The following is a 15936-nucleotide window of genomic DNA, read 5'->3' on the forward strand; positions in this document are numbered from 1 at the left end:
AACAGAAACACGACAATGGAAACAAAAAAAGAAAATTAATAAACATGTTATATGCGTGTTAATACAGCTTTACGTTCATCGCGTACGTATTGTAAATAATGTAAATAATTCAATGTATATACTCTGATGATTAGCTTGTGTGATGACTGTATTATGTATATAGTGGACCCCGACTTAAACAAGTTGAAAAACTTATTCGGGTGTTACCATTTAGTGGTCAATTGTACGGAATATGTACTTCACTGTGCAATCTACTAATAAAAGTTTCAATCAATCAATCAAAATACTGTCAACAACTCGTGATCTGATCGGCTATATCCATACTTGCCAACCCTCCCGGATTTTCCGGGAGACTCCCGAAATTCAGCGCCTCTCCCAAAAACCTCCCGGGACAAATTTTCTCCCGAAATTCAGGCGGAGCTGGAGACCACGCCCCCTCCAGCTCCATGCGGACCTTGAGTGACGTGTTGACAGCCTGTTCTCACGTCCGCTTTCCCACAATATAAACAGCGTGCCTGCCCAATCACGTTATAACTGTAGAATGATCGAGGGCGAGTTCTTGGTTTCTTATGTGGGTTTATTGTAAGGCAGTTTCATTAACGTCCTCCCAGCGCGGTAACAACACACAACAACAACAGCAGTCAAGTTTTCGTCTACCGTAAAGCAGTTTGTCTGCCGTAAACAGCAATGTTGTGACACTTTTAAACAGGACAATACTGCCATCTACTGTACATGCATATGTGACCCACCCATAATGTGTCACATTTTTGTGTTGATTTATTTATTTTATTTTGTGGTTTGAATTCGTTTTTGGAGCTGTCATTACACATTTATCAGTATTCACATTGGTCAGTAGGGGGAAGTAGGGCGTTTCTTCCCAATTGAATGCTATCACCTGCAGACCGGAAGTGTCTTGTCATTCTGATGAGAGCGACCAGTCTGTGAACAATTTAAACGTCCTGTGTGCTTTTTCCTCCTGTATAACAGGTTAGTTTTGGTGAATCAACTCACTGAATAATATCCAGGTGATCTTTATAAGTTTAAGTACACATTCTGATGGTGGAGCCTAACTCTAAAGTGTTTGTGAGTTGTAGTTTGTATTTGTGAATGAATCCAGTGCACTGCTGCAGTAATCAATACAAAAAGGTGACGTGAGTGCGCAATGTTTGTATAGGAACTTCTGATCCTAATTCAGACTCCCAAATTAGAGCTCCCGTTTTCTTATTGATTTTATAATGTATAGTTGTATAATGTGTGTGTTCTGAAATAGTGACAGAGAATAGAACAAGGATGGACAATTCAACCCTTAACTCAACAATGAGTAGATGAGTGTTATGTGTGTGTATATGTGTAAATAAGTGAACACTGAAATTCAAATATTTTTTTTATTTATATAAAATAAAATATATATATATATTTAATAGCTAGAATTCACTGAAAGTCAAGTATTTCTTATATATATATATATATATATATATATATATATATATATATATATATATATATATATATATATATATATATATATATATATATATATATATATATATATATATATATGTCTTAATAAGGTTATCCAAAAAATAGTGCTCGATACCGTAGTAGAGCGCAATATATGTATGTGTGGGAAAAAAATCACAAGACTATTTCATCTCTACAGGCCTGTTTCATGAGGGTTTGATTGAGGAAACCCTCATGAAACAGGCCTGTAGAGATGAAATAGTCTTGTGATTTTTTTCCCACACATACATATATATATATATATATATATATATATATATATATATATATATATATATATATATATATATATATATATATATATATATATTAACCACGCCCCCGACCACGCCCCCCGCCCCCAACCCCCACCTCCCGAAATCGGAGGTCTCAAGGTTGGCAAGTATGGCTATATCGCATCTGTCTGTTAACCAGGCACTAATGTTGATTCAGAAGGCCTCCGGCAGAATTCGCACAGCGCTGGCAACAAGCAAGCTGAATACCGATTGGATAAAAAGCTCTAACTTAAAAACAGCAACACTGGAGCCTAATACGACATGAAGAGAATATGATGAATACTTTTACATATTTATGAAAAGTGCAGCAGAGATAGGCTCCAGTGACCTCCCGCGACCCCGAAAGGGACAAGCGGTAGAAAATGGATGGATGGAATTTAAAAATAAACTTTTATTAATGTATGGTCATGGTTTATGGTAGGCCAGCAGAGACGGCCTTTCCTGGCAAACCACTGGTGAAATCTTAGTAAGTGTAACTTGGGCATGTCCGGTACTTGTCTCTAGTCTTGACCCGCCCCGGGCGGAAGTGTCGTCAGTGCGCATGCTCAGTACGGGAGGGCCTAACGTTGCTACCCACACAACTTTGGAGGCGGCAATTTATTCGGAAGTTCTGTCGCTTAATAGCTGGTTCCCTTTTTTTTGTGTGTAAATTTATATTTCAAACCATCGGAATAATCTGTGGGAATAACTAGTAATGCTTCGCAACACATTTATGTGACCGGTTTCCCTCGCTGACTGTGGTAAGTCTTTAACGAGCTTGTGTATTGTTTTTTAATGAAATAACAATTACAAATTTAAATAACATCATTCGTTTTAATCGGTAACTAATCAAAACATGTCCGCTGTTTTACTCGCTGCTCTACGCGTTCAACAAAACCCTTTTTTTTAATAGCGGTTTGTATCTGGAATAACCGGTTTTACCGCGCGTTGGTGGCACAAATGGCTTTGTTTTCTTCTAGTGAAACACGTCGTTTTGTCTATAAGATTGTGTTAATGTATCCGCAGTATTATTCTGTGAAAAAGTGTAAATGTGTGTGCATTCCGCCACTGTGGACTTCGTTACCCGCCAAGGATTTCAAAAAATACTTACCGACGCGGGACGCCCGGCTCGCTTCCTGTTTGCTGCGCGCTCATTGGCTGGTTGAAACAAAGAGGGCGGGCGCTCTGCCTTGCGAGCCCCATGATTCGACAGATAGCACGTCACTTACCGCCAATATAAAAACTTGTGTTTTGATTTGTTTTTCTTTGATTTGTTTTTTTTTATTTCTCAGTTCGCTATCCTCTCTGGTGACAGTACTATTTTTGATAATATTTATGGCGTATGGTTTATTCCGAATTAAGCCAACAAAGTTAAATGACGTAATTAGTTTGTGCTGAATTATTAACACGTCTCTCTGTATATAGCAAGCCTGTTTAAGTGAAATGTGTGTCAATGCTTAATATATTTTCTAATGGATAATCATGTAAGTTGAGTTGCGTTTGAGTTTATTTGGAACAACATGACACATCACAATTTCCAGTGTCCCTATTCAACATCTTCGAAAAGGAGTAGGAAGAAGCAGAGCTTATTTAATCCTACCCCTTTTCCTTTACATAGCAGTTGCTAAAACTTTTGTTCACTTCCTGTTCTCAATTTTAGTCACAATATACTCCATAAATAATAACAATTAAAAAATACCGTATTTTTCGGACTATAAGTCGCAGTTTTTTTCATATTTTGGCCGGGGGTGAGACTTATACTCAGGAGCGACTTATGTGTGAAATTATTAACACATTACCGTGAAATATCAAATAATATTATTTCGCTCATTCACGTAAGAGACTAGACGTATACGATTTCATGGGATTTAGCGATTAGGAGTGACAGATTGTTTGGTAAACGTATAGCATGTTCTATATGTTATAGTTATTTGAATTAATCTTACCATAATATGTTACGTTAACATACCAGGCACGTTCTCAGTTGGTTATTTATGCCTCATATAACGTACACTTATTCAGCCTGTTGTTCACTATTCTTTATTTATTTTAAATAGCCTTTCAAATGTCTATTCTTGCTGTTGGCTTTCATCAAATAAATTTCCCCCAAAAGTGCGACTTATATATGTTTTTTTCCTTTTTTATTATGCATTTTCGGTCGGTGCGACTTACACTCCGAAAAATACGGTAAATAGTAATTGGTGAAGTAAGTTATATTTCCTATGGTGAGATGAGTAAGATTATCTTGAAATAAATAAATTCAGAAAGTTTTATCATTATTCTTCGTCTTTGTAATTTGTAAACACTTAAAGTTTGAAGAGTTTCTCGAAGTGGATCATATTAGTACATTGTTTGATTTCTTTGCTTAATCCATTCCATAATTTAATTCCACATACTGATATACTGAAGGTCTTAAGTGTTGTACGTGCGTACACATGTTTTAAATTACATTTTTCTCTAAGATTATATTTCTCCTCTTTTGTTGAGAAGAATTGTTGTATATTCTTGGGTAGCAGATTATAGTTTGCTTTGTGTATAATTTGCAAATTCACTATGTCGTGGAATTTCAGTATAAATAAAGGGTTTGTATGTTCTCTATATCCAACATTATGTATTATTCTAACTAAGTACATATAAGAGGAGTATATTGCGATGTGACTGAAAACTGTATCACGATATACGTGTTTTTTATAGGTCAATGTCGAAAATTATTGATATTTTTATGGCCTATCAAAAACAAGGACGAGGAAATAATATATTACGTGTAAATATTATTGCTATCAAGGCAGAAAGGAAAATACATGTCAACGTAACCATGGAAAACCATCAATGTAAACATTCTAAAATCATATGGAACTATTCGCAAAAAATAAGGAATATCCCAGCAGGTACAAGACATTAAAACGAAATTGAGAACTTGTTGAGTTAGGTCTTGACGTTAATCAACTCAAACCTAACGTTGGAACAACATGCTTTTCCGTTAATTTGACCATTGAATTTTAGTAATTTTCCGACCAATATTCTGCAACACAAATACAACGTTGAAACAACATGATTTTGACGACGTGTATTCAATGTCAGGTCGTGACGTTGACTTGACCATTGAAATTTGGTTATTTTCCAACCGACAACGTGGATCCAACATTATATGCTAACGTTGTCTCAATTTACAAATACAACTCTTTTACAAAGTTGTTTTAAAGGACATATAAGCATAATAAACGTTGTATCGATGTCTTGTGCCTGCTGGGATGTGCAAAATGCTTAGCAAAGTGTAACAAAATAGTGCAAAGTGTGAAAATGTAAACATTCAAAAACCGGAGAAGAACCAGGAAGTTTTGGATGTGTAACCTTTGATTTGGTCTGTTATACTTATTTAAGTATGGAAAGTAATTTATGTTGTGCAGTAATATTATTGGTCTAAATTACTATTATTTAAAAGTAGCAAATTTGTTTTATTTTTATATTCCTGGACTTAAGTTCAGACCTGTTTCTGTATACCCGAAAAGGGATCAAACTAGGGCTGCAACTAACGATTAATTTGATAATCGATTAATCTGTCGATTATTACTTCGATTAATCGATTAATAATCGGATAAAATAGACAAACTACATTTCTATCCTATCCAGTATTTTTTTGAAAAAAACAGCATACTGGCACCATACTTATTTTGATTATTGTTTCTCAGCTGTTTGTAAATGTTGCAGTTTATAAATAAAGGTTTATTTTTTTTAAAAATTAATTAAAAAAAAAACCTCTGCGCATAGCATAGATCCAACGAATCGATGACTAAATTAATCGGCAATTATTTTTATAATCGATTTTAATCGATTTCATCGATTAGTTGTTGCAGCCCAAGATCAAACGTGTGTTGAAAAGAAAATAATTCAGCGCGGTTAAGGACTAGGGTCCGTTTTAAAAATCCCAAGACTGCAATACTGTCGCGATAACTTCCTGTTTTGTCGACAATTTCTTCGCTCTCTGCAGCAATCGTTTTTTAGTTTCACTTATCACTCCATGCAGGGAATCAACAGCAGGATTGCGCAGGCAAACTTGATACTGTTACGTGATTGGCTGCTAGCGTGTCCCTCCCGTTGCTCAGTCATCACTTTCTGTTTTGCTAGGTTACCAGAATGCAAGTTTTTGTTTATGCAACCAACCTTGTTTTGTAACACACGGTATGGTCCGGCCAAAATATATATCTGAATATCAAATTTTTATTTAATATGTGTTTATCGTGATATACAGTACAGGCGAAAAGTTTGGACACACCTTCTCATTCAATGTGTTTTCTTTATTTTCATGACTATTTACATTGTAGATTGTCACTGAAGGCATCAAAACTATGAATGAACACATGTGGACTTATGTACTTAACAAAAAAAAGTGAGATAACTGAAAACATGTTTTATATTTTCTTCAAAATAGCCACCCTTTTCTCTGATTACTTTTTTGCACACCCTTGGCATTCTCTCGATGAGCTTCAAGAGGGTTTTCACTTCACAAGTGTCATAGTTTTGATGCCTTCAGTGACAATCTACAATGTAAATAGTCATGAAAATAACAAAAACGCATTGAACTGAGAATGTGTGTCCAAACTTTTGGCCTGTACTGTATATTGATATTGTTTTATCGGCCCAGCCCTCGTATATGTGTACATATTTCACTTACACAGGCTCTAATTGTTTCAATATATAACAATGAAAAAGCATGTAATAAAAATCTATTTTCTTCCCCGTTTTGTTAAAAGGCTGGTGATGGCTTTATAGCCTCTCTGGGTTTGATAAGTCCTTGAGAAGTGGCGAGCACACACAACTTATCATGGGCCCGCTCGCAACTCCAAAAAAAGGAAGAGAAACACGGTCTGTTGATCCATGGACGCCAACATCCAACCTCAAAATGCTCATCAGTGCTGCCAGTCCGGATATCAGGAACCGTGAGATGGAGCTATGTCCAGATCCCAAACTGCAAAAGGTTCCTGATTCAACTCAGGTAAAAACACATTTTAAACAGTTATTTGGATGCAGAATGTTCACAAACAGATGCTGATATGTTCTTCTCACCCGTTTGTCGTCATTTTCCTGTAGGACGTTGGAGACGGAGATGAGTCTGAGAGATTGATCAGCAGAAAGGAAAAAAGTCTGGGTTTGCTCTGTCACAAGTTCCTCGCCCGCTACCCGGATAGCCCTGACCCGACTCACAACATTGACATCTGCCTGGATGACGTGGCCACGGAACTGAGTATGTCAGCTGTAGGGATGGGTACCGAATTTGGTACTATTATAGGTACCGACCCAAGTCTGCCGAGTTCCGATTCGAATCAAATCAAACCGTGCTATATTTAGATACCTTTGTTGCCAGACTCCCCCTAGGTCAGGGGTTGGCAACCCGCGGCTCCGGAGCCGTATGCGGCTCTTTGATCACTCTGATGCGGCTCAGCAGCTTACTTGCTGAACCCCCCAATTTACCCGTGAGACTTCCGGATTTCAGTGCCTCTCGCAGAAAACTCCCGGGATTAATATTCACCGATTTTCACCCTTACGGCTATAATAAGGGCGTGCCATGATGGTACAACATTTGGCGCCCTCTAAAATCTGTATTAACAGCGTGCCAGCCCAACACTTGTTATACAATATACATCTTCTGCTTGAACACGTATTTGACAGCAAGGCATACTTGGTCAACAGCCACACAGGTTACACTGACGGTGGTCATATAAAACAACTTTAACACTCTTACTAATAATGCGCCACACTTTGAACCAAAACCAAACAAGAATGACAAACACATTTCGGGAGAACATCTGCACCTTAACACAACAGAACAAACACCCAGAATCCCATGCAGCCCTGACTCTTCCGGGCTACATTATACACTCCTGCTACCACCAAACCCCGCCCCCACCCCAACCCTGCTCCCTCACACATCAACCCCCCCCCAACCCTCTCTCTCTCTGTGCGTCGGTTGAAGTGGGCGGGGTTTGGTAGCGGGGGGTGTATAATGTATCCCGGAAGAGTTAGGGCTGCATGGGATTCTGGGTATTTATCCTGTTGTGTTTATGTTGTGTTACGGTGCAGATGTTCTCCCGAAATGTGTTTGTCATTCTTGTTTGGTGTGGGTTCACAGTGTGGCGCATTATTAGTAAGAGTGTTAAAGTTTTTTTTTATACCGCCACCGTCAGTGTGACCTGTGTGGTTGTTGACCAAGTATGCCTTGCTGTTACCTACGTGAGCAAGCGGAAACCCCATGCAATGTGTGGCTGATCAGTCACGCTGACTGTAGTGGGTGCTATATGCTGTACCATCACGGCACGCATGACGCTGACAAGCGCCATTCATCTAAAACCCGCATGCCGCACCAGCTTTCAAAGTCCACATAAAGGTGTGGGCAGCGTGTCTGAGACCCCTGGTCATACATAGCACAAAGCAAAAAAAAAATTTGTATGCAGTGTTATTTCATTTAAAATTTCCCAAAAAAATTGCGTCCCATTGTTTTCTATACCGTAATTTGTGAAACTGGTCAAAATGGCTCTTTGACTGGTAAAGGTTGCCGACCCCTGCTCTAGGTAGTGATAACTTTTTCAAAGCAAAAGGAAGTCGCTCAAAAATACAATACGGCTTTACTTTTCAAAATGCGCTAGCTCGATGCGAATTTATGTTGGATTTGTTACTGATTAGTAGGGGTGTAACGGTTCACAAAAAATTCGGGTCGGTACGTACCTCGGTTTAGAGGTCACGGTTCGGTTCATTTTCGGTACAGTAAGAAAACAAGAAAATATAAATTTGTTGGTTATTTATTTACCAAATTTGTAAACAATGGCTTTATCCTTTTAACATTGGGAACACTATAATAATTCTGCCCACGTTAATCAACATTAAACTGCCTCAAGTTGTTGCTCGGATTAAATAAAATGACAAAACTTTTCTTCTACATATAAAAAGTGCAACATTAAACAGTTTCAAGTCAACTCATCATGCTTAATTTATTACAGCGTTTGGGAAGCCTGTAGTGGATTTTTATTATGTAAATGTTATATTTTTATCAACGTGTGATAGCAGGGACCCTGCTATTCAAAACTAGCCTGCTACATTACTAATGATTACACACACACACACACACACCGCAAAATGAGCTAACGTTACGCTAAAAGCTAATTAGCCTTCACCTCAAGCCAGGACTGCGAGCGTGCTGAGCTGCAGTTTGTTTCTAGAAGGTCAACGGGCTCATAGTGATGTTACGAGTAGTTGACTGGGAGGTGTTTATTTTTATTTGGGGAGAGTCCGCTGTCTGATGCTAACCTGCTAAACACCTATCTGCTAACCCCACTGCAGAAGCACTGACTTCATGCGCTCTGAATACGCACTGCTGATTGGCTGTTACCGCCCTGAATACGCACTGCTGATAGGCTGTTACCGCTAAGGTTGTAACCAATCAGATGGTTGTGTGGGTAGGACAATGCTGGGTGCTGTGTAGGAGACAGAGGCAGAAAGCAGAGCAGCTTGTTAAGACTTAACTACTTAATATGTTCGTGTGGAAACTCGTTCGGTTTGCCACCGAACCGGAACCCCGTACCGAAACGGTTCAATACAAATACACGTACCGTTACACCCCTACTGATTAGTGATTTTCAACACCTCCAAATTTGGAAATCAAAACTACAACTAAGATGCACAATATTGTTTAAAGGGGAACATTATGACAATTTCAGAAGGGTTAAAACCATTAAAAATCAGTTCCCAGTGGCTTATTTTATTTTTCGAAGTTTTTTTCAAAATTTTACCCATCACGCAATATCCCTAAAAAAAGCTTCAAAGTGCCTGATTTTAACCATCGTTATATACACCCGTCCATTTTCCTGTGACGTCACACAGTGATGCCGATACAAACAAACATGGCGGAAAGAACAGCAAGCTATAGCGACATTAGCTCGGATTCAAACTCGGATTTCAGCGGCTTAAGCGATTCAACAGATTACGCATTTATTGAAACGGATGGTTGTAGTGTGGAGGCAAGTAGCGAAAACGAAATTGAAGAAGAAACTGAAGCTATTGAGCCATATCGGTTTGAACCGTATGCAAGCGAAACCGACGAAAACGACACGACAGCCAGCGACACGGGAGAAAGCGAGGACGAATTCGGCGATCGCCTTCTAACCAACGATTGGTATGTGTTTGTTTGGCATTAAAGGAAACTAACAACTATGAACTAGGTTTACAGCATTTGAAATACATTTGGCAACAACATGCACTTTGAGAGTGCAGACAGCCCAGTTTTCATCAATTAATATATTCTGTAGACATACCCTCATCTGCGCTCTTTTCCTGAAAGCTGATCTGTCCAGTTTTGGAGTTGATGTCCAATGCAGGCCAGGGAAGCTAGGGTCGATATTCTTCTCTTGATCATCTTCGGTGGCATAAGGGACGGTGTGAGCCAAGACATCCAGGAGGTTTAGCTCGCTCGTCTGCGTGAACAAACTGCCGCCATTGCTTGCCGTGCTACCGAGGTTTTTTGTCCCTGAATTGCTCACACACTCCGGCAGATTCAATGGGGGTCTGGCGGCAGATTTCTTTGACTTTATCGTTGGAAATGCATCTGCTTTGAGTGTCGCAGGATACCCACACATTCTTGCCATCTCTGTCGTAGCATAGCTTTCGTCGGTAAAGTGTGCGGAACAAACGTCCAATTTCTTGCCACTTTCGCATCTTTGGGCCACTGGTGCAACTTGAATCCGTCCCTGTTCGTGTTGTTACACCCTCCGACAACACACCGACGAGGCATGATGTCTCCAAGGTACGGAAAACAGTCGAAAAAACGGAAAATAACAGAGCTGATTTGACTCGGTGTTTGAGAAAATGGCGGATTGCTTCCCGATGTGACGTCACGTTGTGACGTCATCGCTCCGAGAGCGAATAATAGAAAGGCGTTTAATTCGCCAAAATTCACCCATTTAGAGTTCGGAAATCGGTTAAAAAAATATATGGTCTTTTTTCTGCAACATCAAGGTATATATTGACGCTTACATAGGTCTGGTGATAATGTTCCCCTTTAAACACTGTGCAGGCCTGGGCAATTATTATGGCTCGGGGGGGCAAATTTAGAGAAAAAAATGTACACCCCCCCCCAAAAAAAATTGCATTTATTAATATTGAACAAGTACCAAAAATTGGTACTTTCCAGGTACCGGCAATAGGTAGTGTCAATTCAAAAGTGACAGCTACCCACCCCTAGTTAGCAGGGTCTTACAATCCAACTGTATCCAGTCTTGTCATGTGTTCGTTATGGGATCTGAACCGAGGATGTCGTTGTGGCTTGTGCAGCCCTTTTGAGACACTTGTGATTTAGGGCTATATAAATAAACATTGATTGATTGATTGATTAGTTATACTATTATCTGTCTACACAGATGTGGAACGCCGCCGCATTTACGATATCATGAACGTGCTGGAGAGCTTGCACATGGTGAGCCGCTCGGCAAAGAACCGCTACATGTGGCACGGACGGACCAATCTGGCCCAGACGCTGGCCATCCTGAAGCGGGTGGGCGAGGAGCAGAAGTACGGCCAGCAGATGCAGCAGATCCGACAGCGCTTCCTGGATACGGAGTTTGATTTCGACATGGAGGAGAAGGAAAACAAAGAGGCGGCGGACTCGGAAAGTAGCGAGCACGGGCAGAAGGAGCTCTTCTTTGTCGAGCTTCCGGGGGTTGAGTTCAAAGCAGGTGAGAGGTCAAATATCCCCTTTCGCGGTGATGAATTATGATAACTACAACATTGTTTCTGTTTGCCACCCTAGCGTCCGTCAACAGTCGAAAGGACAAATCTCTGAGGGTAATGAGCCAGAAGTTTGTCATGCTCTTCCTGGTCTCCTGTCCTCCTGTGGTCAGCCTGGATGTAGCTGCTAAAATCTTGATCGGAGAGGACCAGGGTGCAGACCAAGACAAGAACAAATTCAAGAGTGAGTAGTTTGTGTGTTGCATGTTGCGGGACTGCAATCTATCTGCGGCGGGGTTTACAGCATGTCGTCTAATTTGCATAATTGGCCATGTCACATGTGCATGTAGTTTTGCGTAGTTGTAGTAAAAACAATACGTGAGAACAAAATACTAATGAATGTTGCTTCTTTTTGTTTTTTATGTCACAAGCCTTTCAGATATGTGTATATATATATACAAACCCCGTTTCCATATAAGTTGGGAAATTGTGTTAGATGTAAATATAAGCGGAATACAATGATTTGTAAATCATTTTCAACCCATATTCAGTTGAATATGCTACAAAGACAACATATTTGATGTTCAAACTGATAAATATTTTTTTGTGTGCAAATAATCATTAACTTTAGAATTTGATGCCAGCAACACGTGACAAAGAAGTTGGGAAAGGTGGCAATAAATACTGATAAAGTTGAGGAATGCTCATCAAACACTTATTTGGAACATCCCACAGGTGAACAGGCAAATTGGGAACAGGTGGGTGCCATGATTGGGTATAAAAGTAGATTCCATGAAATGCTCAGTCATTCACAAATAAGGATGGGGCGAGGATCACCACTTTGTCAACAAATGCGTGAGCAAATTGTTGAACAGTTTAAGAAAAACCTTTCTTAATCAGCTATTGCAAGGAATTTAGGGATTTCACCATCTACGGTCCGTAATATCATCAAAGGGTTCAGAGAATCTGGAGAAATCACCGCACGTAAGCAGCTAAGCCTGTGACCTTCGATCCCTCAGGCTGTACTGCATCAACAAGCGACATCAGTGTGTAAAGGATATCACCACATGGGCTCAGGAACACTTCAGAAACCCACTGTCAGTAACTACAGTTGGTCGCTACATCTGTAAGTGCAAGTTAAAACTCTCCTATGCAAGGCGAAAACCGTTTATCAACAACACCCAGGAACGCCGTCGGCTTCGCTGGGCCTGGGCTCATCTAAGTTGGACTGATACAAAGTGGAAAAGTGTACTGTGGTCTGACGAGTCCACATTTCAAATTGTTTTTGGAAACTGTGGACGTCGTGTCGTCCGGACCAAAGAGGAAAAGAACCATCCGGATTGTTATAGACGCAAAGTTGAAAAGCCAGCATCTGTGATGGTATGGGGGTGTATTAGTGCCCAAGACATGGGTAACTTACACATCTGTGAAGGAACCATTAATGCTGAAAGGTACATACAGGTTTTGGAGCAACATATGTTGCCATCCAAGCAACGTTACCATGGACGCCCCTGCTTATTTCAGTAAGACAATGCCAAGCCAGGTGTTACATCAACGTGGCTTCATAGTAAAAGAGTGCGGGTACTAGACTGGCCTGCCTGTAGTCCAGACCTGTCTCCCATTGAAAATGTGTGGCGCATTATGAAGCCTAAAATACTACAACGGAGATCCCCGGACTGTTGAACAACTTAAGCTGTACATCAAGCAAGAATGGGAAAGAATTCCACCTTAGAAGCTTAAAAAATGTGTCTCCTCAGTTCCCAAACGTTTACTGAGTGTTGTTAAAAGGAAAGGCCATGTAACACAGTGGTAAACATGCCCTTTCCCAACTACTTTGGCATGTGTTGCAGCCATGAAATTCTAAGTTAATTATTATTTGCAAAAAAAAAATAAAGTTTATGAGTTTGAACATCAAATATCTTGTCGTTGTAGTGCATTCAATTGAATATGGGTTGAAAAGGATTTGCAAATCATTGTATTCCGTTTATATTTACATATACCGTATTTTCCGCACTATAAGGCGCACCGGATTATTAGCCGCACCTTCTATGAATTACATATTTCATAATTTTGTCCACCAATAAGCCGCCCCGGACTAAAAGCCGCGCCTACGCTGCGCTAAAGTGAATGTCAAAAAAACGCTGCGCTAAAGTGAATGTCAAAAAAACAGTCAGATAGTTCAGTCAAACTTTAATAATATATTGAAAACCAGCGTTCTAACAACTCTGTCCCAAAATGTACGCAAATGTGCAATCACAAACATAGTAAAATTCAAAATGGTGTAGAGCAATAGTAACATAATGTTGCTCGAACGTTAATGTCACAACACACAAAATAAACATAGCGCTCACCTTCTGAAGTTATTCTTCATTCGTAAATCCTTCGAATTCTTCGTCTTCGGTGTCCGAATTGAAAAGTTGCGCTAGCGTGGGATCCAAAATGGCCGGTTCCGTCTCGTAGAAGTCATCGGGAGTCAGTGTCGCTGTTGTTCTGTGAATCCTGCCTTCCGGAAAGCTCGGACCACAGTTGTGACCGAAATATCTGCCCAAGCATTTACGATCCACTGGCAGATGTTGGCGTATGTCGTCCGAGGCTGTCTGCCCGTCTTAGTGAAGGTGTGTTCGCCTTCGGAGCTGTGTGAAAAAAGCCACCCGGCCTCTTCGCGTAAACTTCCCTTAACCACTCGCTCATCTTTTCTTCATCCATCCATCCCTTCGAGTTAGCTTTTATGATGACGCCGGCTGGAAAGGTCTCTTTTGGCAAGGTCTTCCTTTTGAATATCACCATGAGTGGAAGTTAGCATGGCAAGCTAGAACCACAGTGAAGGATGACTTCTCATTCCCTGTGGAGCGAATATTCACCGTACGTGCTCCCGTTCCACAGTGCGGTTCAGTTGCTGTGAAATACGGTAGTAATCCGTGTGCGGATGGAGAGATTGCGTCTTTTTATGACCCGGATCGTTTAGTAGGAGCCATTTTGTGGTCTTTACAGATGTAAACAGGAAATGAAACGTACGGTGATATCCGCGCGTTTTTTCTTCTTCTTCCGGGGGCGGGTGAAGCGCTTCCTGTTCTATGGGGGCGGGTGCTTTCCTTGGCGGTTGCTTGCGTAGAAGAAGAAGCGCTTCCTGTTCTACCGGGAAAAAAGATGGCGGCTGTTTACCGAAGTTGCGAGACCGAAACTTTATGAAAATGAATCGTAATAAAGCGCACCGGGTTATTAGGCGCACTGTCAGCTTTTGAGAAAAATTGTGGTTTTTAGGTGCGCCTTATAGTGCGGAAAATACGGTAACACAATTTCCCAACTCATATGGAAACGGGGTTTGTATATATATATATATATATATTTATACAATGTTGCCGTTAACGCACTTTTTGTGTCCTTTTATGCATTGAAATTAGAAAGGATGCATTTCCAGAAGTCTATGCGTCCAACAACAATTTTTACAGACTCTGCTTTTCCCATGTCAAAACTCCGGTTTGCATGGTTTTTTTTATCGATTATCGCTTTATGCCTTTGTTTTGTTTATATTTGCCGGTGTTGTGCCAAAATGTGATTGCCTGCCAAAAATTGATTTTCCTTGCTTGACTTCGTCTGTCCACAGCGGATTACTAGGTGTAAGACAAACACTTTATCTTTGTGGTTATTGTAACGCTACGTGTTTGACATTATTTAAGCCTTTGTCGTGTCCGGAAAATGACAGTTTGCCTTTTCTGTGGTATTGATGAGATTGAAAGGATTGTTGTTAGTTCGATGTTGATGTGATAAAACCTCTTTCTTGTTTAGAAGATACATACAATTGTAACTGTTTTTTCTTCGTGCACATAATACATATTTATAAAGTGTTTGGATGTATTCATCCATCCATCCATTTTCTACCGCTTGTCCCCTTTGGGGTCGCTCAGCTGCTTCGGGCGGAAGGCGGGGTACACCCTGGACAAGTTGCCACCTCATCGCAGGGCCAACACAGATAGACAGACAACATTCACACTCACATTCACACACTAGGGCCAATTTAGTGTTGTCAATCAACCTATCCCCAGGTAAAATTTTCATTAAATAATAATAATAATAATGGATTATATTTATATAGCGCTTTTCTAGACACTCAAAGCGCTTCACAGAGAAGTGAGAACCCATCATTCATTCACACCTGGTGGTGGTAAGCTACTTTCATAGCCACAACTGCATTGGAGTAGACTGACGGAAGCGTGGCTGCCAGTTTGCGCCTACCGCCCCTCCGACCACCACCAATCATTTATCATTCATTCACCAGTGTGAGCGGCACTGGGGGAAAGGGTGAAGTGTCCTGCCCAAGGACACAACGGCAGCGATTTGGATGTCAAGAGGCGGGGAGCGAACTTGCAACCCTCAGGTTTCTGGCACGGCCGCTCTACCCACTACGCCATACCGCCCCCAATGTAATATTGCCTGACAAAAAGTGATTCAA

The 15936-nt window shown here is 40.5% G+C and overlaps 1 protein-coding gene across 1 annotated transcript in view; it reads left to right on the top strand.

Annotated features, from left to right (window-relative positions):
- Nucleotides 1–2379: 2379 nt before the first annotated feature.
- The window catches only part of e2f8 (E2F transcription factor 8), a 28823-nt gene continuing 15266 nt past the window's right edge, over nt 2380–15936 (top strand). Inside the window, exons 1-5 of the mRNA XM_061975359.1 lie at nt 2380–2536; nt 6527–6768; nt 6864–7017; nt 11180–11494; nt 11569–11730. Coding sequence (XP_061831343.1) covers nt 6598–6768; nt 6864–7017; nt 11180–11494; nt 11569–11730 — 802 coding nt within the window. The 5' untranslated portion in view covers nt 2380–2536; nt 6527–6597. The remainder of the gene's footprint in view (nt 2537–6526; nt 6769–6863; nt 7018–11179; nt 11495–11568; nt 11731–15936) is intronic.

Source organism: Nerophis lumbriciformis, linkage group LG15 (genome assembly GCF_033978685.3).
Source record: "Nerophis lumbriciformis linkage group LG15, RoL_Nlum_v2.1, whole genome shotgun sequence".
NCBI classification, from domain to species: Eukaryota; Metazoa; Chordata; class Actinopteri; order Syngnathiformes; family Syngnathidae; genus Nerophis; species Nerophis lumbriciformis.